The sequence below is a fragment of the Aphelocoma coerulescens genome, chromosome 8, assembly GCF_041296385.1.
Source record: "Aphelocoma coerulescens isolate FSJ_1873_10779 chromosome 8, UR_Acoe_1.0, whole genome shotgun sequence".
In the NCBI taxonomy this organism is placed as follows: domain Eukaryota; kingdom Metazoa; phylum Chordata; class Aves; order Passeriformes; family Corvidae; genus Aphelocoma; species Aphelocoma coerulescens.
In genome coordinates, this window is record NC_091022.1 from 21,401,967 (window position 1) to 21,429,346 (window position 27,380).

Genomic DNA, 27,380 nt, shown 5'->3' on the forward strand with positions numbered 1-27,380 from the left:
TCTGTCAAATTAAAAGCAGCACTGGGTTTTGTAGCATTTCAGTATTTGTAGGTTTTTGTTTGGATATAAAGTGATTGCATTAAATATTGCTTTTTACTTTTCATTCTTGTTTTTTCAGGTTGATATGGGTCTTCCATTTCCTCAGAGAGTTGTTCAGCTCCCTGAGATTGCCTGGGACCAATACACCACTAGCCTTGGAAACTTTGAGAGAGAATTCAAAAACCGGAAACGAAACAGTAGGAGAGTGAAGCTGATTTTTGACAAAGGTAAAAGAAAGTGGGCATATGTTACAAGAAAGAAATGACCAGTGGGGAAGTTTAATAATTCTTCCTTTGTGTTGCTTACAGTAGGTATACCTGCAAGACCAAAAAGTCCTTTGGATCCCAAGAAGGATGGAGAGTCTGTATCATACTCTGTCTTGCCTTTAAGTGATGGTCCAGAAGGCTCCACAAACAGTCGTCCACAGGTAGTTGTTCAAAAGGAAAGGAAAAAAATTACAAAATAATGATTTTTAAATTTTTTTCTTCTTTTCAATATAGAATGTGAATATCTTAACTGTTTCTTCAAATGTTCACGTTGGTGATGGGCGACATGCCATTCCTGTACTCAAATCCCAGAACTAAACTTTGGATTAGGCAAATTTTGTTTTGAAGTCTCATGCTTTGGTTTGGTTTTGGTTTAACTTAAGTGGGAAGAGGATGCTAATCAATTATCCCAGCTATAATTTTTCTAAACATGTATTCCATTTTATTTCCTGTATTTGAGCAGATGATAAGAGGGCGACTTTGCGATGAGACCAAACCTGAAACTTTTAACCAGCTGTGGACTGTAGAGGAACAGGTAATGGGAAGCTCTTTAATTTTGTAGCTGTGGTAACATACTTGAGCATAAAAGCAAATTGTGTAATAATGTTTATAGTACTTGGATGATCAGAATCACATGTATTTAGATACTTGACAACTCATACCTGTACTAGGAAAAATGTATTTATTCCTTTTCACTGTTGATTTAGAAAAAGCTGGAGCAATTGCTTTTGAAGTATCCACCAGAGGAAGTAGAGTCCCGACGGTGGCAGAAGATAGCAGATGAACTGGGAAATAGAACAGCAAAGCAGGTAACATGTAAAACACTTAGAGAAGTAATCCCTTGTCTTTACTTTTTTTTTTTAATATCAGTAAAGAAAATTCAGTGTATTTTTGGTAATCACTTAGTCTTAAAAATGTAACAGCAGGGCCTGCATTTCACCAGTAATAGTGTAACTCTTACACTGGCTCTCAAATACAGAATGTTAAATGTGCCCCAAAGCCCATGGCAAAGTTGCCAGACCTAACTGTTCATTAGATTTTGACAGCACATGTTTAATTCTATACAGCAAGTGTAGTGAACACCAGCTGTGCTCAGAGTGAGTTACACTGGAGAGCTGAATTTCCTGCACCTCAGTACTGTACAATGGGCAGACATGTAAATATCACAGACAGAAGAATTAGTTCTGTACTGGGGCTGAGATCCACAAAAGGACACAGATGAGGAGACACCAAGTATTTTTGCATCTAACTTGTTGGAATTTTTCCCCCGAAATAAATCTTCTCCATTTTGACCAGAAGTAAAAAATGCTGATGTTCTGTGTTTACAGTATTTTAATTTCTTTTATTTCAGTTGTGTGCTTTCAGATAAAAGTATGATTAAGTACTTCAGTATACAGGATTAGCTCATTTCTGATCATACCTATATTTCTCCATAATTTCTCAAAAATAGGCATGCTTGCTTATGTCATTAATGGAGACCTACTTCCTGTATGCTAACTGTGGATAACATAGCTGGCATTGTTAAGAATGAGTTTAGCTGCAGCAGGAAGCAAACTACTAAAGTTCTTTCTGTCACAATTTTTGCAAGATTTTCTGTGTATGTTTAAAGAAGGGTAATTTTTTTCTCTGAAAACTGTCAGAGCATCTGGAAATAGTACAAATGCAGCGCTGCAAGATAGGTACCAGTTAGAGTAGTTGTCACAGAGTAGAATCTAGAAGATTTTTCTCCTAATGGTCTTAATCAATGTAGCAGTCCTGGCAAAACTTTGGAGTGAAGACCAGTTACATTTCATTTGACATTGAGTTGTTGCATCTTGGTTTTTTCTAGGTTGCCAGTAGAGTGCAAAAATATTTTATTAAACTGACTAAAGCTGGTATTCCAGTTCCAGGAAGAACTCCAAACTTATATTTATATTCCAAAAAGGTGAGACTATTTTACAGAATTCTGTCTTTCTGTTTCATTTATGTGCAAGTTGAGTCAGAATCATTAATACTTTTAATAAAGCTACTTGATGAAGTAATCTTCTTTTGTCAGTAGTATTATGGAGTGAATTAGATGGTAATTCTGGTTTCACATTGACAACTCTTGGGGACATGAAGTGTTCAGATTGCAGGCTGAACTGACAGGGTAGAATGATGGTCTTGGGGTACTTCTTCCTCATTTGTAAGTTTATTATAGCTGATCAGGAAGTGGTAATGGAAACCCTGTTGAAGAAGATAAGGCCTATAATTCATATTGCACAGTAATGTTTTAATTAATAAAACCATAGAAAATTATGTATAACTGAGCCTGCTGAATTAGCTCAAGCATAGGCTTAAGACTGAAATGTCCATTTAAATACAGTGCTGTTTCTGATCTTGGATGAGAAAAAAATATGGTCCCAAAAAATCTTAATTTGCAAGAGAAAAGACTAAATTTCTATGCAGATCAGTCACATATTTTGATTTAAATAATCTTTAAGGTGCTCTTGGGTACTAATAAGGACCATAGGTAGTAGAAGAGGGCAGTCTCAGATTTCATGGGGGTTTTATTTGTTGGGTTTGGGGGTTTTTTTGTTTCCACAGTATTTACAAAACTTCTTCAAAACCCCCTTACAGTGGCATTTTGTGGAGTAACATTACTGGTTTACATCCAGGTGTCTATGATGTTTTCTGATAAAGAATAGAGTAAACTTTATATTGATTATACAAAAAGGCAGACTTGTCAGTTCTTGGAAAGGTTGGAAACAAAAGTTGCTGTCCGTGGGTTGATACAAAGGTCTACCACAGTTCCTGTGTAATGATTTGAAGTGTTACACACCCTTAGTTGTCTCCTGGTATTCTCTGAAGTTATGCAAACAATAAGTGGTTGTATTGGAGGCTTTCCAGTTTGCCATCCATTATGGTAATACCATTTTACTTTCACCAGGATTTTAATATACTAGTGTGCTTTATAAACAGAGGCAGGGAAGGTGCAGGCGTGACTCTGTCTGCCTCTCTGTGTATTGGAAAAGTGCTTTCTGGCAGAAGAACAAAAAAACCAGCTGGCAACATTGATACCCTAAATGCTGTGGAGATACATCTGTCAGAATTCCAAATTACTTACACAGTTGGGGCTAATTTCTGTAGTATGATAATATGGCGTGGCTGATTTCAAGAGGCACTGAAAATTTAGTTCTGAAAACTATAGTTGTTTGAGTTCTTTATGCCACTGTACCTTGGTTTAAATTACCTTGGTCACACCTTTTGTTGTTTCCTGTTAATTGTGTTTGGAAAGACCATCATTACAGAATGTGTACAATGCTGCCAGGCAGCAGATCACTGGATTTGATAAACGGTGGGAGTACTTAATCAGTTGATGTGGGACATTTTAACTGTATTTTTCACTCATTTGTACAGTGACCCCACGGTGGACAAACCCAATATAACCAAGACTGAAACATATTTTCTATAAAATTCTTAATATTCTCATACTGCAGCAGTAATGATCCCATCATACAGATTTTTCTTAGGCTTCTATCTAGAACGTATCTAATACTTACATCAGTTTTTGCAGTGTGACTCACATCCTTATTGCAAGGTCATAAGAGTAAGGTCGTTGTGCCCTGGTTTGTATTAAGCAGCATCCATGTGTTATATTTGTGTCCTGTGTAAGAAATACAGCAGATGAAAAAAATCAAACCAATAGTATATATGGAGAAATGGAGCTCTCAGTCTGCTAACAGAGCACAGATTGACAGCACCATACCAGGTTAGTTACTCCCAGGTCTCCAGTGCAGATAGCAGCAGAGAGGAACTGCAAGGTTATTGGAAGCCTGGGTCGTGCCTGTGCTATGCTTGTCCTAATTTTGGCATGGAGTGTACATGTACACTGCAACTGCAGTGTGTCTGCTTTATTACCAGTAACAGAAGTATGAAAACTGGATGCTAATACTTTAAGCACGTACCTATGGGAAAATAAGACACATAGATATATTTAATGTAAAGATTTGTGTCAAAAGGGATGTGTCACAAGAACATACATTTCGCTATGGGGATTGTCCAAGATGCTTTTTTAAAATGGTTACTGGAGAGGTGAGAAGCCTGTTCAGTTCTTGAACATCTTGTTGAAGTTACCTTGTATGTCTACTCATATGACATAGGTCTCTTCTAACAGATGATGCAGGAAATTAAGCAGGATGTATCAGTTTATTTTCTTGTATAACCATTACCTACTGCTGGTGAAAATAAAACTGGATCTGAGATTTAGGAACTCTAGTATTCAGTTCTTCAATTATGGCTTATCATTTTCCATTTAATCCTTATATAATATCATTAGTGCACCTGCTTTTAAGCTTAATCTAGAGATCTATTTCCCACAGGGAAAATGATCTTTAACTGTCTGCTTTTAAGTATTATTTTAGTTCATTCTTCACCAGAAGAAGAGAATTCAGATCCTCAGTTCAATTTGTAGGTCGCAACACTGTTATGCATGGCAGTGCTGCTGTATAAGCATAGGCACAGTTTTCCTTTCCTGACTCCAGATCTCATCTTGAATGCAGATCTGTTTTCTGTTAACAGAAAATGTAAATCACTGTGTCAGCTCAAGCTGAAATACCACCTATGCATGGAAGTATTTTAGAGAGGTTTGAAGTCCTAAGGGAAGCCATAAAAGCACCAAAACACAGGTAGCTGGTGATCATAAGGCAGAAAGTGGAAAATTTCAACACAGTGGGTATAGTGCGTCAGTCTTAGAAGAAATTCTTTTCTTTTTTGTGCTGTAGTAGTTCTGCAGATCAGAAGTACCACCTTCCAGTTGTTACTAGAGACTTCATCTCTTCCCATAAGACTGAACAGAGCTGATCACAGTTCCTTGTGGTACTTCTGTCTGCATAGATGCATGCCATCTAAATAATTTGTGTCATCTGTGCCTTTACTTTTTAAACTGCACAACTACAGAATAATGCTACATGCCTCTTTAGAGATTGAATCCTTCTTTAGAGATAAAGGGTTGTACTATAATATTACAGGTTTGTAACTGATATAGGAACCTTTTGGGATAAAAACTCTTGCTAAAAAAGGAGAAAGTACTAACTATTCCAAGTATTCCTTTTGCTTTAGCTGTATGAGCAGCTAGGCACAGTGCAGAACAAGCCTCTCTTTTATGATTGTTAGGAAAAACACTTTTCATGCTTACGTTTTTGGTTCACACTCTTGAGTTATTTTAAAGCTGAGGAATGTAAGTTTTGACATTAAATGTCAAAATGCTGGTCTGGAAAGTAGCTAAGTAAGGGGTTGAGTCAGATTCATTCACCCCAAATTATTCCTTTTGATATTTAATATTCTTGCACTGGGGAATAAGTAATACAGGCTGAGTGCCTTTTAAAACTGGCATGCTTTCTTACCCTCAGACACCATTAAAGTTGAAAGTTTCTAGATGTGCACTAATGTAGTAATTTATTTCACCTAATGTGTTTTAGGTTTCTTTTTCATGCAGTGGCAACAAAAAAGAACCTTCAGAAAGCAGTTCTTTCTAACTCTTAGAATTCTCTTTTTGGTGCAATGAATTGCTTTCTCTCTCCTGCACCAGGACAGTAGGTCTAGACTTGGATTTTTTCTAAGGCACAAATACAAGAAGTTGATGAGTGTTGAGCATGGATCTTTTGGCTCTTGGACCTGTGCAAAATTACTTACTTGCTGAGTGTCACACACCATGGGAAGTTTTTTAGTATTTTTGCTCTCTGGTCCTCTGTCTTCAAAATTGTAACAGCCTTACTTTCTGTTTTACTCTTGGTGTCAGTCCCACCTGTTTAGAGAGAAGGGGCTTTATGGTAAGGGCTCTTCCTTGCTGCATTTTTACCAAAGTATTGCACTGTTCATTTGATTCCCCCTATTATGAAAGAGAAGAACTCCAGCTGTGGGATACAGAGATATAAGTAAAAGTAATTGGAAATATGATAGATTATTTAATGTAAAAGAACAAATTCCAGGCAAGGTTTTATCAATGAAAATTTTTTAAATAATAGCCAAGGAATGTTTTTAAAAATATACCATTTTTTCACTGTAGTCATCAAGTAGACGGCAACATCCTTTAAATAAACATCTTTTCAAACCTTCAACTTTCATGACATCTCATGAACCTCCAGTTTATATGGATGAAGATGATGACAGATGCAGTTTTCACAGCCATATGGATACTGCAGCAGAAGAGGAAGTATCGGTATGTAATTTAAATCAAGGAGAGAATGTCTTGCTTGCTGTCACTTTGACCTTGTTTAGTGTTTGGAGGATTAGGCATCTTCACCATAAAATACCATCAAGTAAGTATTAAATTGTAATAAGATTCATGAGCCATTTTGAATTATAAATACATCATTAATATAACAGCCTCCAACAGCAAAAAATTCAGACCAAATCAGGAAGGAAGTCTGTAAGTCATAAACAGTTTTGTCCTGAAATAGCTCGAAGAAGTTTTAGTTGCATATTTTTTTTAAATGATCTGGCATAAGAGAGGTTTGAAAATCATGTAAATTATATCATTGGGATTCTGGTTAAAGATGTGTTTTAGAAAGGTTACATAGAGCCCTGGTAAAATTCAAATGCTATCAGCATCATTGCTTTTTTTTATCTTTTACTGGCTGAATTAATTATGGATTTTGTAAAATTCACTTCAAAGTGTGAACTAAGAGACTGAATTGTCAATCAACAAGCATATTTATGTATTCTTAGAGGCAAATTCTAGTAGACATCCTAACCCAGTGAATTGCTACATCATGGTGTGTGCTACTTTCCAAATTTAGCCCATGCAATAATACAGCAAGAATTTAGACATATGTTGTTCCCATTTCCATATAGAATCATAGAGGGACTATATCCTACTGCTTGGGAGCTGGGCAAGATTCACAGCTGGTGTGAATCACTGTGGTTTTCCTGTGCTTAGACTGAAGAACCTGACTTGTTAATTCTATTTTTTTTGTGAGCCTAGTGACATCTTGTGTGTGAAAAGCTTGCTGCATAACACAAGTATTGAGGCCACCCACTATAAGTCCATTCATTTTCTTTACTGACTTTTTTACCTGCACTGCATAGTCTTCCTTAATTATTAAATTTACTTATCTATTCCCAGTCTTAAATTCTGTCTTCACTCATGTTCTGTATTCTCTCTCTCTTTGATGATCTTTCAGCTCACCCACAGACATTCCTGATAACTTTGCATATTCCAATAAGAATCTTAAAAGGCATGGAAAGCAAAATGCATATTAGAAGAGATGCAATGCAGCTGGTTTTGAGCTAACATGCTTTTGTTCTGTATTGTTTTTAAATACATATTTTCTAATTGTTCTGAACAGTTTTCTGAAACATTTTGATTTTGCCATGGTGTCCTAACTAATAATTAATATAGGCACCATAAATCAACTGGGCCTTATTTTTATTTAGGCCGAAGTTACTGTTTCACATTTTTGCAGTGATAATAGTGGACATGTGCCACACACACTAGAGCACCATTTCCAGATAAATACAGTTCTGGCTTTCAGTAAGGTAGAAAGACACAGGGGAGCTCAGTTACCAAAAAGATTCCCACAATCAGTGCAAAATAAAAGCAATTTGGAAGTAAAAAGGGATTGTAAACTATATTCAAAATGAACATACAGGATTCTGTTCTAGTGTTAAAAGTCAGATCTCTTGGTGACAGTATCTGTCTTGGAGAAGAATACTTTGCATCGTGGTGCAGAAGAAAAGCAGTGTAGAAGGAAAATTATGTTTTCTTTGACTTCACAGTGGGATTACCACATGCCTGATTATTACCAGTCATAACTATTGCTGAAAAATTATATTTTGGTATAAATGAGTTCCAAGTGAGGACCCACTATTTCTAGCAGAGTTAATTTTTCTTTCCAGGTATGATTTCTTAATTTTATGAGTAGTCTAATTATTCTAGAACACAGCTACTTACTGTTCCAGAATGAATTGTCCACCCAGGGAGCTATTAAAGCATACTTTATTCAGTATACAGTTACTTCGTGATAGGCAGTTTTTCTCAGAAAAACTTCTGAGATTTGCATGGAAGATGAATCCCTGGTGAGTGAATTCCCTTATATTTAAGAGAATGTAGCTTATCACTACACAACTGAATCGTGTCATTCAACCATAACTTTCCTGAATATTTGCAGTCTAGTCCTTTATACAGGCTCATAATTACAATTAAATAATTGATAAGGTCTTTCAGAAATGTAATAAAGCCTCTTTTCCTCACTTCCTTTAATAAACTTACTAAATAATACAGAATCTTCAGTCTTCGCAGATTCATAAAAAGGAATGGAAATTACATATTTAGGCTAGATTAGAATAATTTTAATCACTATGTTGTAGTTGCAGTTGTTTTCCCTACCTGAATGTTCCTGTTGGTGCAGGATGTGAAAACTGTTCTACTTCAGTAAAGAATTGGTATCTTTGGAAACAGGTGACATCTACCAACTACAGCTGCTACAATAAAATCACTACCTTGAAATGAGCATCTGAACTAGAATTAGAGCTTCTGTCCTTTCATAACAGATCCTCAACCTTTGGTGAAGGAAATGGCATGAGAAAGAACAGAAATTGTGTGTCTTTGAAAAAGAGAGAACCATTTCTTGTACATCTCTGGCAAAGATGTCTGCACTGGCCTGTAGGGAGACAAACTGCTTCATAATTTATGAAAAATAGCAGTCTGTTTTTTTAAGCTCTTAAGACACAGTAAAGGGATAAAGGAGTTGGATAACTCTGAAAGTTTTACTCTTTCAGTCATGGTATGGTGCTTCTCATCACATTTTATTCTTACCAGTAAAGGTGAGAAATTAAGACTGGGTTATGGGTGTTATGTTTTTTAAAATATTTTCCCAGAATGTTAGAATATATTGCCATCATTTTCTTAAACATTATTAATCATACATTGTGATTTATGGAACAAATATATATCTTGCTAGTTACTCTATTCCTACAGTAAGAATGTTTTTCTGGGTTTTTTTTGCCTCAAACAGGATGAAGAGAGTATTCCAGTAACATATCGAGAGTTACCCGAATACAAAGAACTGTTAGAGTTTAAAAAATTGAAGAAACAGAAACTCCAGCAGATGCATGCAGAAAGTGGGTTTGTGCAGCATGTGGGATTTAAGGTGAGTGCAAGAGATGTTCTTCTTTTACTCAGTGGAATTTAGAAGTCTTCCAAGAGAACATGGTTTGAATTTCCTGAAAGGATTTTGTTTAATACAGCAAGTTTGGTGCCTTAGTTCTTGTTCACTGTGTCTGTTTTCTGTCATTTTCTTTAGGAAAAACAACCCACGTCATTCACTCCTTCTGGTAGCTCAGCTTTCACTGAATGCTGATGTTATATGGAAATTAATAAACATTCTGTCTTTTTCTCACCACATTATGAAAATACAGCTTGTATTAGAGCCTTGTTAAATCATGATAGAATTCCATTTGACACTGCATTCTGTTTTGACAGTGATTCATTAATGGTAATTTTCTGATTATGAATTTGGAGTAATTTTGGCTCCACCTGAGGTGAAAGAAGGGACAGAGATTTTGGATAAGAGTAATAGATTAATAATTTTTTAATAATTTTTTTTTGTTTTGTACAACTTCACAATCTCATCAAGTGATAACTGACAGAAGTTGAAGCAAGGACATAAAACAATATTTTTGTAAAATTAAGAAAATAAACATTAAATTAAACTGATGTGTTGCCCCAGTAAGAACTATTAATGGGCAACATGAAAGAAAAGGCATTGTCAAAATCTTATTTTCTGGTTTGCAAGGGATTTTGTGTCTCACTGGTTGGTTTAAGTGTTGGAACAGTGTTTTTTTGTGTTACAGAGCTAGATTTATTTTCTAATACCCATTTACATAAGAATGCAAGGATAGTTCAAGGTTCAATTCAAGTTGACTGTAAAATTAAGACAGCCTCATCAGTAGGTACTGACAGATTTAAGTTATTAGATCACCAAAGGGCTTTTTATTTTTGTTGGGTTTAGTTAGCACGGTGTGTTTGGCATTTCATTTTGTGGGGATTTTTTAAATTAGCATTTTCTTCCCCCCAAAATTTGAAACTTTAATCAGGCAGACCAGACTTTAACAAACTGCTTTTTCTATGTGAAATTATCCTGAGAAGTAAATTGGCATTACACAGTGTCAAGCATTTGAAGTTTGAAAGTTTCTTTGCATTTGAGTTTGAGTGTATTATGCATTACAGTAAGCTGTGAAATCAGGTGATGATGTACTGTTTTCCCTCAGGAAATTCAGTTCATGGGCTGGACAGACCTCACCTAATAAGCAGCTGTTGAGAGCAGTTTTGGTTCTGCACAGCCTTCAGCCTCATTTACAACACATTATTCAACCTGTGCTTTAAATATTGAATTATTGAATCCCTTGTGGGCTTTTTATGGCTTTCACTGCTATAATATCCGAGCAATTTGCAAATACTACTTTTCTTCATTATGAAACGAAAGGCATAGTATTATTTCTGTTTCACAGGGCAGAGAGGAGCTGGAACACAAAAATTAAGGTCAGGGCTTTCCACTGTCTTGGTTCTCAAATTCAGATGACTGGAGCCAATTTTTAAGTTCTAGCATGATTCTGAACTTGATGTTTTCAAAGAACAGCTCTTGGTACTCTTAGTCCCTCCTCATTATCAACGCTCAAACTTGGAGAGCCATCTGTGGAAGGGGGGGATGCAGCTGTGGCAGATCTGTGTGAAAGGTGTTTGTAACCCTGGGTGTCTTAATGGTGGTGACAGGAGCAGGTGCTGTACCAGTGGGTTTCACAGATGCTGAGAGAGAACTTCAGGTTCTGATAGATGGGTAGAGGATGAGCTGTGGGAGCAGAGGCTTGTTTCCCACATTTCTTTTTTGTTTTCAGTCCTATCTCTGCAGCACTCTTCATAGTTGAGGTTTTTGAAAAGCTCTCTTTGTCTGCAAGTCCCATTTTCTTGGTTTCCTTTTTTTGATCAAATATTTTTCCATTTCTGCCCCTATTCTATACCACTGTGAATGTTTCATCTAGTCTTTCATGTTTTGTTTTTACTTTGGTTTTTTTCTCTTCATGCCACACGCTTGCACTTAGCTTTATTGTTGTCTCGGATCTTCTTGGGATTAGTTCTTGTCTTCTTGCTCAGTTTTAGTTCTAGACCTCCGTCTCCTTCTCTGAACATATTACTCCCCTTCCTTCCCAGCCACCTGGCTTTTAGTTCCAGGCCACCTGTGATGTGTTACTCCATTTCCTGAGTTGGAAAGTGCATCGGTGTGCCCTGATCTGCAGCCCCCCAGCAGCCCCCCAACAAGCTCTGCTGGTCTGGTCTTACTGCTTCCTTCTGCCACAGAAAGTCTGACATTCCATGTGGCTGGACTTGTGTGAAACATCACGTTCTTGTGCTGTGTCACAGCAGTTCTTAGAGCCAGCTGAGGCTGAGCAGTGTCTGCAGGCAGGGCTGGGCTGCTGTTCTTGAGCAGGATAATGCCAAGATGGAGCATCTGGGGAGTGGGAAGCAAAGCAAAAGCTTGATGGATTCTCAGGGCTCTGGAGGGCCTCTCCTGGAGAATGTGGGCTTTAATCCACAAAGACGTTGTGGTCCGTGGTGAGGGGACCACAGCTGTGGTGGGCTGGCAGTAACACACGGACTCACAGAGATTCCCATGGGGTGAATTGGTGTGCACTGGTAGCCATGGAAGTGCCTCCAGCTGCTGTTTTCTCAGTGCTCTTCCATCTGCTCCACAGTGTGATAACTGCGGGATTGAACCTATCCAGGGTGTTCGGTGGCACTGCCAAGACTGCCCTCAAGAAATGTCCTTGGATTTCTGTGATTCGTGTTCTGACTGGTGAGCAGCCTGTGCTTCTACTTACTTGTTATTAGATTGAATCTCTCTACTGCATAATTCCTATGTAGGGTGGAAATCTTTGCTCCAGCACAAGGCACATATCCTGTGTTGGGTAAAGTGGAAGATAATTTGGCATCTCTTTGTGGGAGATACATGTTGTAAGCAGATTCTGGATGTACAATTTTATTTTTTTAATATAGTGGACAGATAGGTTTGGTACAGTTAAATAGAGGGGGGAATTAGACTTTATTGAATGAATTGCTATCCAATTTGGTATGAATCTGTTCATATGATCACTGTTTCTGAAAGTTAAAGATAAGGAAAATATTTGACTTTTAAACTGTTATCTTTTTCTTTCCCTTGCAGTCTGCATGAAACAGAGATTCATAAGGAAGATCACCAGTTAGAGCCTATTTACAGAGCAGAGACATTTTTAGACAGAGACTACTGCATGTCCCAGGGCACCAGTTACAATTATCTTGACCCAAACTACTTTCCAGCAAATAGATGACATGGGAAGCAGATCTACCATCTTGGGTTTACTATCCTCTTTGAAAAATAACAATGGCACCATTGTTAATTCTGTGCACATTTTGGAAAGACTCTGCTTTCCCTGAAATGTCACTCACAGCATGACAGCTTCCTGGGTGTACTTGTCAAACTACAGCTTTGAGCTGTCATGGTTCTAGATCACTGAACAGCAGCTGAACATTCCTAGTGTGCAGAAGGTTTCACTGGGAGACTTTTCTATCACCACATTAGTCACTTTTAGGTGGTGAATCTAAACAAAAGAAAAACATACAAAAGGGTGAGCCAGAAATGAGAGCACACATTAAAGATAGAGTAAATTCCAAAGGCTTTGAAGAACTTGGTTATAATGAGATCCAGAGGAGATGAAGTATTTATATAAAAACAGTTTAGTAGCTTGCAGTTTTGTTGTGAAATAGTTTTCAGCACAGTAACTGACTTCTTTAGGCAAGGTTTTAACCAATGACAGTGTTTGCTTCTAGGCTGTACTCTAAAAATACTCACTGTCTCAGCGATGGTTGGCTACAGGCCTTTATTCAATCAGAGCTGCTTAATCATGTTGACCTTCAATTTTTAAATTTCTTTTTAAAACCACAATGAACTCTATTTACCAACAGTGAAGCACTACAGGGGGCAACTGTGGCATTGCTTCCTTAACCAGCTCATGGTGTGTGAATGTTATAAAATTGTCACTCAGATATATTTTTTACATGTAATGTTATATAAGATGATCATGTGATGTGTACAAAATATGGTGAAAAGTGCCAGTGCTAGTAACTGTGTAAAGTCTCTAATACTCAACATTAACTCCTTTAAAATAAAATACACAGCCTTCTGCCTCTGTATTTGGAGTTGTTAGTGCAACTCATCAAAGAAAACTGCCTAATATAAATCATATATATGGTAATAATTTTTCCTCTTTTGTAGTCTGCACAAGATCCATGAAAGATTGTATTTTTATTACTATTTAAACAGTGATTAAATTTAGCCTGAGCAGTGAGCAAGGGTTCACATGCATTCTTTTATACTGCTGGATTTTGTTGTGCATCATTTAAAACATTTTGTATGTTTCTTCTTATCTGTGTATACAGTATGTTCTTAAATAATGTTCAATTGTCAGGAGAACTGTGAGAAATAAACTATGTGGATACAGTCTGTTTATATATAGAATGCTTGCTGTGACTTCCTTTCTGTGTAGTTCTGACTCTTTAATCAAGATGGAATCGTTCAGAGGACGCTTGGATCGGTCACCCGGCGCCGCCTCCGCTGCTCTCTGCGAGGGGCTGCGGCTGCTCGGCGCTGCTCAGCCCGCTCTGGCCCTGCCAGGGTTAGCATTCCAGTTCTCTCCTTCCTCACTCACAGACTTCTTTGTCAGACCACAGAAAATCCAGATTTTAGTAGCCTTGGTACAGTGTATACCATTGTCTGAGAAGCTTTGTAATTATTGTGACATATTTTACTTAATATATTTTTTATTGAAATGTATAGCTTGTGATTCAGAAACACTTGATTATTTTATAACTGTAATAGACTTTCAGTTGCTTTGAAACTAGAATACTCAGAGCAATTCGCTAGAAAACAAACGAATTTGACTTTAAAAGGTGGCAATAAGAAGGGTAATTGGCTGGCTGCACCTGGTAACTTTAATTATAAACTGATCAGTATTAATTTTTGCAATAACTTTAGGTGTAGCTATTTTTTGCTTCAGAAAAAAAAATTTAGGCATTTAGTAATACAATACAGTTACTGAAACACTGAGCAAGTATCATATGTAAACATATCTCACGTATCTCGTACAGATAAATTTAATAAACCTTAAAAAAACACAACACAAAACTCACGATGTATTTTAGTTTTAATTGGAAAAGATACTGCTCTGAGAGGCTTTCTAATACCATAAAAATGTGCTTTCCACATCATTCATGCTCTTTATAGGAAACTAGAGTTGGTGAAGGTGTATTATCGGGAAGAGGATCTGTGGTAACATTCATTTTCTGTTTATATCCTGAAAAAAATTATGGGAATAAAATAAGAAAAGTAAATTAAAGAAAATACTCAGTCATCAATTTAGGATAGCTTGGAAAGAACAAAAGATCTTGGTATCCTTGGAACAAGGTTGGAAGCCAAAGCATAATTTTGAGTCTGAATCACCCAAGAAAGAAGTGTCTTGGATAAGTCCTCTTTTATTGAATATGTATAAATATTAATGTTTCCCTATGCATGCATATACAGCTGTTTCTCCTGCATACATTATGAACGTATGCAAATGGGTATCTAATGCACATACACCAAATCAAGCATGGGGGTTTTTTGGTTTTTTCCACAGAAAAGACAGAAGAAACAGAAAGAAAAATTAAAGTGAAAGTGTATGGTAAATAATTTTTGTAATTTGATTTAAAAAAAACCCCAACAAAATAGCAGCTGACTGTTGCCTTTGCTCCCATCTTGCACAAGTATGAGACTCCACACTTTATAACTTCTACTGTAATTAAATATCATAGAAAATAACTCCAGAAAACCTACCCAGATGAATTTGCAACTTTATGGTAACTGCAGAGTATTCTACTTCTAAAAAGAACCGCCCCCAGCAGCAGCTGCTGGTGCGTCAGGGCTCGTGTAGCCAGAGCTGCCCTCTGGAGCTGGTGTGGTACTGCAGGCGCTGCTGCTGCTGCTCAATGGCACTGGCTGGAGCTGGAGAAGCACTTCTTAGAGCATCAGAGGTAAAATGTAGGCTATAGAAGGACCCAGGAAAGAAGGAACATCCAGGATATGAAGGATAAGAATGTGTAAAACAGACCCTAAAAATTAATTGAATTAGCATCTACAGGGCAAATGCTAAGGAAGAAAAGGAAACAGAAGAATCTGCCCTGATTGGAAAAAGGACATACTCTGTAAGCATGCTGATTTGAGCTATATTTTCAAGTCATGTACTGTGCTTTGAAAAGGATTAAACCCACATATACTGTAACAGAAATCATTACTCCTCATTTTTGTACATGTTTTATTTGTATTATGTTTCCATTACAAGAAAGGTAACTTTAAAAATGCAAATCTGCTGCATAAAGTACACCTTTGACAGTACAAGCAATCATGCAACCCACTTTCACTGTGAATTCATCCAGTAGTTCCAGTAAAAGGATGCAGTTACTTTACAGGAATGTCAAACAAGCTTCTATTTAGCTGTCAGTATACCAAAGAAACTCCACAATATTTTGGTTAACCTAATGGAAATACGCTATGACTTTTACAGACTTTTTTGCAGATTACAGATAAATGGCTTACTAAAGGTGCAAGCAACATGAATCAAATAATCCCTGACATGTTCCTTTTTTGTTGGTTTCCCACCCCACCACACCCCCCCGCCCCCAAGTTTTGGCAATGCCAGTACAAGACAATAGATGATAATCTGAATTTTGCATTTGAAATACTTCCAAAGTGTAATTTAAAGATGACATGAGATGTTCTGGCTCATAATCAACTTTACATATAGACTTTAATAGCTATAGTACAACTGCTGTTGACATGGATCATTACTGGATTGCACATTTGACTATACAATACAATCATCATTCTCAGCTCACAAAACTGGGAAGTCAGTTATAAAATCGTAACATTCCCAGCAGAAGACAAGACTGTCTCAAAAATGGCGTCTGCTCCCCAATAATGGATTGGCAGACTTCCACAGCATTCAACTGTATCTTCAATTAATTTTTCTCCTTGCAATAGTGTTCTGGGGATGTGTGAAAAGTTTATTTTAACTTCTAGCTTGACTAATTCCAGCTCTCTTAGAGCTACATGCTACAGAGAACAGGTTTTAGTCACTAAAGCCCAAGAACAAGCTAAGTGACACCACAAAAATTAATACTGTTAATTAAAAGAAAATAACCAATGGGAAACCTGTATGCAATAACCCTAATGTCAGTCTGCTGGACAGTGACTGGGGTGGGTGCAGAGCTCCCTGCTGGCCAGGCACTGTCCCTTTTCCCATGGAATGTGTGTGACCATGAAATACAAAGCACAGCTGCTGCTCACCTCACTGCTTTTCGCCCGTGAAGAGCAAACACCCAAGAAAACAAAATGCAGTTCTTAGAGTGGGGTTAGCATACACAGCACTTTCTGTTGAGTGTACTGTCAGAACAAAGATTTCATCTAGAGTAACACACCACATGCACAAATTCCAGATACCTCTCAAGAAAGCAGCACTGCTTTGACCAGCAAATCGTGGCTGTGGGGGGGTGCACGTGGGCGAGGCTGTGTACACACCAGTACACACCATTACTGCATTTCTGGTGAGAAGGAAAATGCTGCCTCTTCCTTTTTCAGAAAAGAGTCAATTGTCTTGCAGATTTCCAGAAAAACATCTTCCTGTGTTCCTTCTGCATCAACCTGTGAAGCAGGAAAAAACCAGTTTTGATTAAATTACAAATTATTATCTTACAATCTAAACATTGGCACAAAAAACCAGGTCTAATATAAAATGAAAGTCATTCTGCTTCATGGTGGAAGCAATCCTAATGGAGAGGAGCAGCTTCAATAAACCAGATTACTCATTTTGTTTCCACAGATTTACATAAGAAGGTTCCACAGGCTTGATTGCCTATAGCAAAGTACATTAGTCAAGTGAAGGAGCTTAAAATCTTAAGTACTCAGGTTTTGAAGTAAAGTTACACCTTTGATACAGAACAGTTGCCAAGGGCTCTTTGCCCATCGCTCCAGCCTGTTGAGGTCCTTCTGAAGGGCTGCACAGCACTCTGGGTTTTGGCCACTCCACAGTAACTTAGCAAATCCCTGTGTTTCTGTGCATTTATATTTGAAAGCTTGGTGAACTGGTTCTGGTTTTACGACGTCCTTTGCCCCTGTCTTCTATAGGGTCACTGCTTTTGTGGTAGAAGTCAACTTTCATCGAAGCAATTTTTTTCTTTAACACCCCAGATTCAGTTTTCTGATCAAGTTATTTTTCATTACTGTACTTCACAAAAACAAGATCAATTTACTTTCCTATGCTGAGGAAGAGAAAGCTGCATTTTGGCAGTGAGGAATGACGTTTGCAGCCAGTAATATTTTTCTGTATTCCCTGGAAAATGTGAGGCAGAACTGAGCTGTTCTGAGCAATGAGTTTCACGTCCATTTCATGCTGTGTCACTTGAGGAAGCAGAGCTGTCTTTTGCCCTCACAGCAGTGACAGAAGCAGCTTTCACACTGGCTGTGTACACCACACAGATGCATCTGCTGATTATTCCTTTCCTCAAATGCCTGCTGAGAGCTTTGGTCTTTACTCAAAAGCAAGCTTCTTCTCTGCTTTGCCATGCTTAGTTTTTCATGCGTGCATGACATGGAGTTTGCACAAAATTAAATGGACCCATGATAACTTTGCCAAGGGATCTTTTTCTGAACTGCTGCATTTTCATCTCCAAGTTGCTGACTAGAATGCCAGACAATCGTAGTGTTTGAAGGGGACATTCCTGACCATAATACTTTCTGCCATCTCTTTGGTCTGCAGGAGAATTAAAGGAGTTTCATATTCAAATAAATGTATTTTTAAATAGGCCAAGAAATTCTGCTCAGACATGGTGTTGTCTTGCAGCCAGCTCCTGTACAGCTTACGGCACTCCATGTACATCTAAGTCCCTTGGTGCAGAGTCCTGTGTGGGAGTCAGCAGCTGCTCCTTGCAGAGATCCAGCAGGGACTGCAGGCACTCTCCATAGCTTGGTGTCGCTCTTGGTGGCATCCACAGATGCTGCGAAGTTTGGTCCCTGGTGCATCCTGTTGGAAGTGCTGGCACATCTCACCAGCCTATTCCACACCCAGAGCTCCAGCAGTGGATACCCAGCCTGGCCTGACTGAGCCCAGTCCCCTCAGGCCCACTGCAGGGGAATGTGACAGTGGGAGCTGAGCTGCCCTCAGCCCCTGGCCAGCTCCCAGGCCGTGGTTCCCTTGCCTCCCTCACTGTCCCTCGTGGTGGCATTTGCTGCTGCTGCTGCTGCTGCTGCCACTTTTTGCAGAGCTGAGGCAGGAGCAGGCACGTGCTGGTGCCTTAGAAGGGGCAGTTCTCCCTCAAGGGCTGCATGTCTTCCAGAAGTGTTTAGAACTGGGGGGGTACTTACTATTAGCAAAGACAAAACGGGAGCGGTGAACCATTCTGGACCAAATGTCTACCTCCTCCAGTTACAACCAGCAACTCCCATCTCAGCTGCTATAAAACACCTTGTTTTGCCTGTCTCCAGTGCCAAGACAACTACTTTCATATGGCTATCCCACAGGAAGTACACTGCACACAGGGTGAAGGCCACAGCCATTTCAAAGCTCTTGTCTTAATATCTATTTTTATTACCTCTTTACTTCATAAATACTTCTTCACAGTCCAACTGATCTAATCTAACAGCAGAGCTGATTGCCACTGGCTTTTTGGCGACCTCTTTAGAACGGGGACTGATACTCAGGTCTAGATCTAGGGAGTTGTGATGAAGAATCAGTTCTGCAAGCATGGAAATTGCCGCCCTTTATGATGGGCTGGAATGCTGACTTCCTAACAGTAGCAGTAAAATATGGATGGGCCTGACTAACAACAGCCCCAGTGCTTCCCATGCTGGCCTCCTAAATAACAAAGGCCCAATTCATAAAACTAACTTAACATCGTGGCACAAAACTAACTTAATGTGCCAATAATTCACATCTAGTACTACAGTAATTCAACGATACTCTCAGCAGCTCCAGAGAGAAAACTGTGTATTTCTCTTTCCCAGAATATAACAAACCTCATAATTTAGGCCTGTTTTCAAGGCTATTTAAGGCTGGCTTCTCGTAAAACAAGATCCATATACAATTTTCCACAGATTTGAAATGTAGCTATGCCTTTTGGTAACTTCAGAGAAATTTAATGAGCTCATATGAAAAATTATTGGAGCAACCATCACTATAGTACAATGTTGTTCGTTATATCATTAAAATCAGCCAATTAAGTTTCCTGTCAACATATTTCCATTTGTTGTAGGTTTTGAAATTTAGAACCCTAAACATATATTGCCACTGAGAAGAACCTGACTGACTGTAGAGAAGATGGCTGAGGACAGACTGGAATAAACACACTTGTTAGAAGCTTCTTACTGAAGGTCAGTGAAGTTTAGCTTTGTTGTCACTAACATTTATGTCTTCATCATTAAAGTGTGTTAGAAAACCAATCAGAGACTGTGCAGCACCTGGTTCTCAGAGCAATGGATCAAGCTGTCTGTAAATCCACTGAAAACACCCTGAGACCTATTCACATTAGGCATGAATTTTCTGCTGTGTTTTATCTATAACCCCCTGCCAATGTTTCTGATGTATCTTTCTAGATCAGTGTCTCATCTAATGGGCCACAAATCACCAAGGAGGGAATAGAGAATCACTTGTTCCTTTGTTCCCCACATCCTTATCTATCAGGGTTAATGGGTCTCTGAGAACCTTTGAAAAGATGGAAATAAACCACATACCTGCTCTCACAATTACCATTGATTTCCCCTTCTTGGAAGGGGGAACTTGTCCCTCCCCACACACACTTCTAATGGGATCACAAGGGAAGGCTCACAAGTGGAAGACTGGGAGAGGGTGGATGGTCACATGTTCTTTCATGATGTTTATGGAAAATGTGACTTCAACTGATTTTAGAAAGAAATAGTAGAACAACACTGAGAAAAAAAATAATAAAAAGAAAGGAAATAAGCACAGAAAAACAAACTTCTGTTGGACTTTGTAGGCTAAGCTTTCACAGCATGTGATCTGAAATAGTCAAAGTTTTTGGACACCCTTAATCTTCTGCTCTGGCCTGCTTAGCTTATTTGTTGGACTCCTGCCCTTTTCCTCAGGTGACTTGGAACAGGAAACTTGTATTTAAGACACCTACCAGGTGTCTTATGTTAGCTAGGTAGGATCAGGGCTGTCTTGCTTGACTACCAATGCGTTGCTCTTCTCTTTTCCTTACTACCCTCCTACATACTGTCACTTCAAAAAAGCTTTAAAGGATGAGTCAGATATTAAAAACAATCTTTTTTTTTCTCCCTTTCTTCTCAGTTGTCAGAGGGCCATATATTGGAAGGGATTTACATTTAGCCATTCAAAACACAAGTAGGTGTCTACTAAATTTTCAGATACAATTTTCTGTCCAGCTGCCTTGGAAATCACTGAGAAATAGATTTAAAACCAACAGTATCTACCTGCTTACTACTACTATAATACATTCAGTTTCATTTAATTTAATTTCGTTAATCTGAAGCACCTGATTCCCACAGAATCAGTCAGCTTGCAGGCAATGTTTTTGAGAGTAGTGCTTTCAGCCCTTGCATTTCCAGTACAAGGTCTTTACTGAAAAGCAATCACTTGCTGTCCTTAGCAGCAGGTGGGTGTTCTGTAACTGACTATGAAAGAAATTATGGCATATTAAACTAAATCCCCAAAACATGATTTAAAAAAAAAAATTATTTGAAAAATTTCTAACTTATTAATCACAACTACTTTACCTTCCAGAACACAATTTAGAAACGTAATGCCTCAGCAGAAAAGTGAGAACACTGTTGCCTTTGCCCTTCATTCTTCAGTTAATTTTCCCTTGAAAATACATACAGTTCTTCATCTCAGCAGGGTGCTGGAAGGATTGTTGTTATTTATTCCTGTCAGGATCACAGGTGTTTCATCTGCACCCACAGCCTTGACCCTCTGTCCGTGCCTCAAGCCTCCACTGCTGAGCAGAAACATGAAGAGGTACTCTTGGCCAAAGGGAAATTTCCAGCACAATCCTGATCTTTTGTCAGCTTCACCAGGTCACTGTTGTTGTTCAGAGGTCAGCAGAATGGAAAAATGTTCCAGTTCCAAATATCATATTAGTTAGTTATGAATGTACCTATGCACAATAACTCCAGGTTGGAGAAGGTCATAAAATCCTCAAGGATTAAAGTGGGAATGCTGTCACAACCATATACCTTTGTCTCTTCTGTGCAAGTAAAGCAAGGAGAGAATTCCCAGTGAGTGCAGAGGAAGCCAGGTCAGACCTGAGCTTTTCTGTCTGCACTGTGTTTGTCAGGCTCCATCCAACCATGCCTTAACGCCTGTTCCAGTGCACAGAGCAAGAAAGCTCCTTCGACACTGTACTCTCACCACACCCTGATGTGGTGTGACAGGTCAGTTCCTGCTCTGCTGAGTGCCCACCCAACATTAATTCCCACGCCAGACCTTCTGCTGGCCTTCTGCCCAGGACCAAATTTTACATTTGCATATTTAATCAGCCTGTTTCAGGACTGAAAACCTTTGGAGTGGATAGGACAAGTTAAATACGTACCACTGTTGTCATGTGCTGTTCCCAGTCTCTGGAAAACTTTGTCCAACCCTAAATACACTTAAACTGGAGAAATTAAACAACACCAGTATGCCAGCCCATTTTCTTTTTAAACAAGTCTATTTCTGATTCTCTTTTCTGTGGCCAAGTGGGGCTGGGTGCTACAGTCAAGCCCTATAAAACATGATCACTTATACAATTAATATTTAGAATTTAGTGGTCCTTAGCCACATGCTGCAGTAAGCTGACTAGAAAAGGTTAATACCAAGTCTTCATGGAAGTTAGTGGGATTTAGACTCTAATATTCCTCTAGAATCTCAACACCCACTCCTCTGCATGCTTAAGAAAGTGCATTGCTGCAATCTCAAGGGACATAAAGCTCACGTGGGCCTTTACTGAAGAGCTGCTCCTGTTGAAAAACCAAACCTAGGCAGGAATCAAAGATTCTTTTAGACCCTTCTTCTCTTCCTCTCTTAAACAGCTTCTCTTCAGATGCTTTGGCCATTGCTTATCCTGGGATCACAGACTGATCTGGATCTCCAAATAGCACCTTTAGGAAGGCATCACTTCCCTGAAACTGTTGGATCCCACCAGCTTTGACTAAGAAAAAGAGTGCACAACCTCTGATCTGTAGTTACATGGAGGTCCATGGGTGATTTAAAATAAATCCATGAATGTAGGTGAGAATTTATTTTAAGGGGTCTTCAAATCATCACTGGTAAATTAATGTTGGTAGCTTTGTCTGAAATGGATAGGAAACACACACACAGTTCTTCCAGGAAACAGAGTTCTAGAGGTAGCAGCATCTCCATGGGAGCATTAACATCTTCAGCCAGCACTGGTCAGTGTTAGAGAGTGATAAAACCCACTTAGGAATGGATAGCTTCCCAAGGCTGAAAACATGTGATGTTTTAATTAAAATCAGCAAGAAAAATATTGAACATGTTAGACTGCCTCTAGGTAAAGTCTCAGTCTTCTCTATGTGTGTATGATATTACAAATAACAAAATCAAGGACTATTTTAGCCCAGCCTGCACCAAAAAAAAAAAAAATTGCAGTCAGAAGTTGTACTTTATATATTTGATCAGAAGTTATTACAGTCAGTTGTTCTGCTTTCCACCTGAATTTCCTTTCAGCATTCAGAGAACACCCAGTGGCTGCTGATGTCAATGCTTGGCTGTTAGTAAAATCTGTTGCTATGAATAAGAAGCTAACCCCCATGTCCTGGAAATTGCAAACTTCCCCTTGACTCTTGCTTTCTTCAACACATGTAGCTTAAACATATCCACCTCTAAAATAGGTTTAAAAGACATTTTCCATGATAATGTTGATAAAGCTGGTTTTACAAAGCATTCATACCCAATGGTTCCACCTGGAAGATGGATGTATGGTAAACACTATATTCACCAGAAGCAAGTTCAGACAACGTACAGACATTGTAAGAAAAGCAGTGTAGGCACTGTTCAACCAAAGCATGAGTATTTTCTAACATGCAAACATACAATGTCAGCTTCCCCAAAACCAATGGTAAGGAGTACAAATCACATATCCAGCTCTGACCCACAGATTAGGCAAGTTCCTTAAGGAGCTAATGAGCTACCAGCTTTCAAAGAAAGACTGCATGTTTTGCCATTACATAGGAGATGGAGCAGGAACTTGCAGCAGAAGCATTAAGGGAGGGCAAGGAAAGTCTATGTCAAGTGAAATGAGGCAGATCATGAATGCAAAATCTGTGTGAAAGTATTAAGTGCAGTTTCACTCTCTTTGGGGCTGTCACTTCCCTGATGCTTCAAAAAGGGAAACACTGTGGTAGGCACAGCTCCCTGCAATAGTATACTGAGACAGAGAGCTCTGTTTTCCTTTGCATTGTGCTGTGTTGGTGTATTGTGTATTGTACTGAATTCTTAATTAGGCACATCCTTGCAATTTTGGCAAGATAGCTCCTCAAAGAAAAAACAAACTACATAATTTTTTGTAAGCTTAAAGATGAAAAGTAAGCGGGAACATTTTTCTGCCACTGAGTCTTTGTTTTATGTGCACTTATTGTTGGGGTTAGGAGAGGCCACAAATAAGCACTCTTCCTCTGAGTATCATTTTTCTCAGCTTTGTGTCCTTTACCCTGTTCTTAGGTCAGGATATTGGTGCATAAATTAGCTGCTTCTTTTTCTTTTGGGAACTTTGCAGAGGAGAAAAGTTTGGGGCATGTGATTTGCATGTTTGCTACAGCCTCTAGAAAAAAACCCCATAATAGTTCCAGAAACTATTATTGAATTCTTTCGCTTTTAGGACAAGATAGAGCAGTAGGACTAGATCTTTCTGTAGCTGAACTAAGGGACATTTTGCCATAACAGAGCAGAGAAATAAAGAAAAAAAAACCCAAACATCCTATGTAAATGAGTGCCAGCTAAGTTCACTGATGGAATTTTTCTTGCTTCTCTGTAAAGTATTGATTACAGAATAAAAAGAAGGATTTAAATATCACATCCTGAGCAGGTGTAAATTGAGGTAATTTACTGAAATTAATATAACTATGTTATTTATGCCAGCAAAAAGATCTTTCTTGTATGCAGGTCTGTTTTATTTCAGGATATACACTGTCAGATTTGAAAATTTTACTAAGGGGCTTTGGATTAACATAATCTTTCTTCCTAATTCTGAAAGCCCTTATAGAGTAATAAATCCTAATACTTAAAGAAAAGCTTTCCAGAATTTATGTTTAATAAGAGATTCTATGCAGATGAGTTATTGATTCAGGATATGTTCTCAGACTAAGGATAAGTCTGTGGTTTTATTCTTTCAAACAGTGCTGTGGAACACAGAAGTTTGCAGAAGTTGCAAACAAACCAGGGAACTGTAAAATGAGAACAACTGGAAAATGCAGAAACAGTTCATAAATGGTGTTGTGTCCGTGTTTTCCAAATACAGCATGTAATTGAAGTAAAAAGCAAAAATTTAATTTAAAAGGTCAAGTAATTTACCTTGCATAACTGTGTCTTGCTTTCATAGTATGCAATCAGAGGGTTTGATGCTTGGTAGTAGCTTTCAATTCTTTCCTCAGTGGTTTCAATGTTATCAGAGTTCTGACTGCTCTGATTCCTCATCAGAAGGCGGCTGCTCATGGTTTCTGCAGAGCAGTCCAGGCAGAGCACAAGCTTTGGTTCCCCAATCTAGAGACAAAGGAAAACAACAAACATTCAAAGTACTGGCCCGGTAAAACAGATTTTGTTTGGATAATACCAAAACAGTCATCAAGGAATTTATTAGCAAATAGTACTTGTCTATGCAGAAATTATGCTTATTAACAAACACTTCCCATTGCAGCAGCACTCAGAGATGCCAGAATTGAGGATCAAGGCTGTGCTTGCCTGGGCTCTACACAGAGAGATAAAGAGTCAGGATCTGACAAATTCTGGCTGCTTGGACTGAAGAGCATCAGTTCATTATTTGCTTGATGCAAAGAGTACAGGACTTATGGAATACTTGACACAGTTATATTTGTAGCCTTTTCTTCATTCAATGTGTGAAATGGGAGTGGTAAATTATAGCTTAGAATTTCAAGACGCAGTAGCAGGAAATGTCCCCATAAAAGTGTGCCCACTTACAATGGAAATGAGGAACAACAGACAGGCTCAGGGACACCATCAAATATTCACAGGAATATATTCTGTGAATTACTTTATGTCACACGGTGTTTTATGTCCTCATTTGCAGTGTACCCACATAATTCCTACCCATGGTGTAAAGGAAGAATGTGATACACTTCTCTACATTTTCAAATTGGCAAGTAATTTCCAAATTCTATGAGAAGCTGACCATTTAATGCTGTTTGGCCAGTACCAAACTAGACAGGAGGGAGAGTCTATCCTTTCCCATAATAAAAATAAATATGGATTTATTTATTTTTATTCTTAGGCCTGGCAAAGATCATAAATAATTGTCTCTCTCTACATTCGATCATAGATACTGCAGCAGTTTATGGGAAAAAAAGAAATGGCAAGAAAGAGCAAAATGTTCTTATGGTATTTCAGGAGAGAGCCAAAAGTTCTAAACACAAATCCTCATCATTCTTTCCCTGAAACACTGAAAAATATGTGTTTCATTTAGCATAAATCTTAGAATGCACTGTCATGCACCCTGCTCAGGCACTCTCTGACACAAGATTTTGTATGAGCAAATACTGCTGGGCTGAGTCCAAAGGGAAACACTCCCTATTTTGCTCTCTCAAGCAAAATAAAAGTGTTACAGGTTCAGTGAAAAAAAAAAGGTAATTCTTCCATGCAGTTATGTATTTAATCCTTCAATGACATTCTCGGTATTTTTCTCATTCCTTCCCTTTCCAGCAGAGATCTGGAGAACACTTTTTAGGAAAAAGTGAGAAATCTTGAAAAAAGATGACTGCTCTTCACACTACTGACCATTACAAAATTATATTTTTACCATGGCTACAGCAAAGACAGTCTAAATGGTTGATATGTGGAAATTGGCATTGTTATCTTTGTTGACAGCCCTTAAAGGAAAAAATATTCTAAAGGTAAATATTTCATGTCAGGCCTTCTGCACTTGACTGAGGATGTCTGGATTGTGTTGACCTTTCTACTACCCTTAATGAATTTCTAAGAGAAGCTGAAGCCAAGGGATTATGTCGGACAGTTCAATGACAGGCTTTTATCTTCCCATTTTTCCCACACAGCCCAGAAAACATTAATGCTATTAGCTGTAGTAGCACTGGGTTTGGGGATTTAAAAAGCCAACGAAGCAGTTTTAACAGTGCAAGAGACAGAGAATTAAAAAAAGATGTGGACTTAATCAATGATTTAAACAAATGCCCTTTTTGCATAACGGGACTAGGATGGTGAGAAGTTATTTCCTCCCGGTTTCACGTGAGGAGTTCTATGCTCTGTTCTAAATTATAATAGAATAAGTGGGAAATAATTCCTTCATCAGTTATATTCATATCATCATCTTACAATGAGGACAGGAAGGAGTCTACTGACTGATAGGATCAGATAACAAGATCTTGCTTGATAGACTCAGTCTGATCTGCTTTTGAAAAATTTACATGGCTTTCTTAAAAGTTGTAGCATTGTTATCTGGAATTCAAAACACCAGAATTATCTTTCTTCCAAACTAAGCCCCACAAAAAGTGAAAGTAATCCCTTATCAGGTATTACAGCAATTTTGACTGCTTTTTTTTCTTTTGTTAAATTACTATTTTCCTGACACAATTTAGCTTAAATGATACATACCAAACAAGTCTAATGTTTTTGGTCTTTAACTTGTCCTACTGGGTATTTCCCACCTGGTGCTGGGGAATATATAATTTAATAATGTTTTCTCACCTTGCAGAAGGGAGGGAACAGAGGGAGGGAGGGAACAGAACATAATTCTCTAGAATTATGGCTGGGTAAAAGTACAATTGTATCATAGAAGGG

General features: G+C 38.3%; 2 protein-coding genes across 4 annotated transcripts in view; one reads left to right on the plus strand and one right to left on the minus strand.

The window, feature by feature from the left end:
- The window catches only part of ZZZ3 (zinc finger ZZ-type containing 3), a 57,488-nt gene extending 43,361 nt beyond the window's left edge, over positions 1-14,127 (plus strand). Inside the window, exons 5-13 of one of the 2 annotated variants that reach the window (XM_069023076.1) lie at positions 119-266; positions 351-466; positions 769-840; positions 1,013-1,114; positions 2,134-2,229; positions 6,331-6,483; positions 9,281-9,415; positions 12,015-12,115; positions 12,482-14,127. In XM_069023076.1, the coding sequence (XP_068879177.1) occupies positions 119-266; positions 351-466; positions 769-840; positions 1,013-1,114; positions 2,134-2,229; positions 6,331-6,483; positions 9,281-9,415; positions 12,015-12,115; positions 12,482-12,626 (1,068 nt within the window). In that variant the 3' untranslated portion in view covers positions 12,627-14,127. Of the gene's footprint in view, positions 1-118; positions 267-347; positions 467-768; positions 841-1,012; positions 1,115-2,133; positions 2,230-6,330; positions 6,484-9,280; positions 9,416-12,014; positions 12,116-12,481 lie in introns of both variants that reach the window. The other variant, XM_069023075.1, reaches the window with a different exon arrangement.
- A 1,497-nt stretch (positions 14,128-15,624) lies between these two features.
- AK5 (adenylate kinase 5) overlaps positions 15,625-27,380 on the minus strand; it is an 84,327-nt gene continuing 72,571 nt past the window's right edge. Inside the window, exons 13-14 of one of the 2 annotated variants that reach the window (XM_069023103.1) lie at positions 24,927-25,115; positions 15,625-17,029 (exon numbers count right to left, since the gene is read on the minus strand). In XM_069023103.1, the coding sequence (XP_068879204.1) occupies positions 16,919-17,029; positions 24,927-25,115 (300 nt within the window). In that variant the 3' untranslated portion in view covers positions 15,625-16,918. The remainder of the gene's footprint in view (positions 17,030-24,926; positions 25,116-27,380) is intronic. The other variant, XM_069023104.1, reaches the window with a different exon arrangement.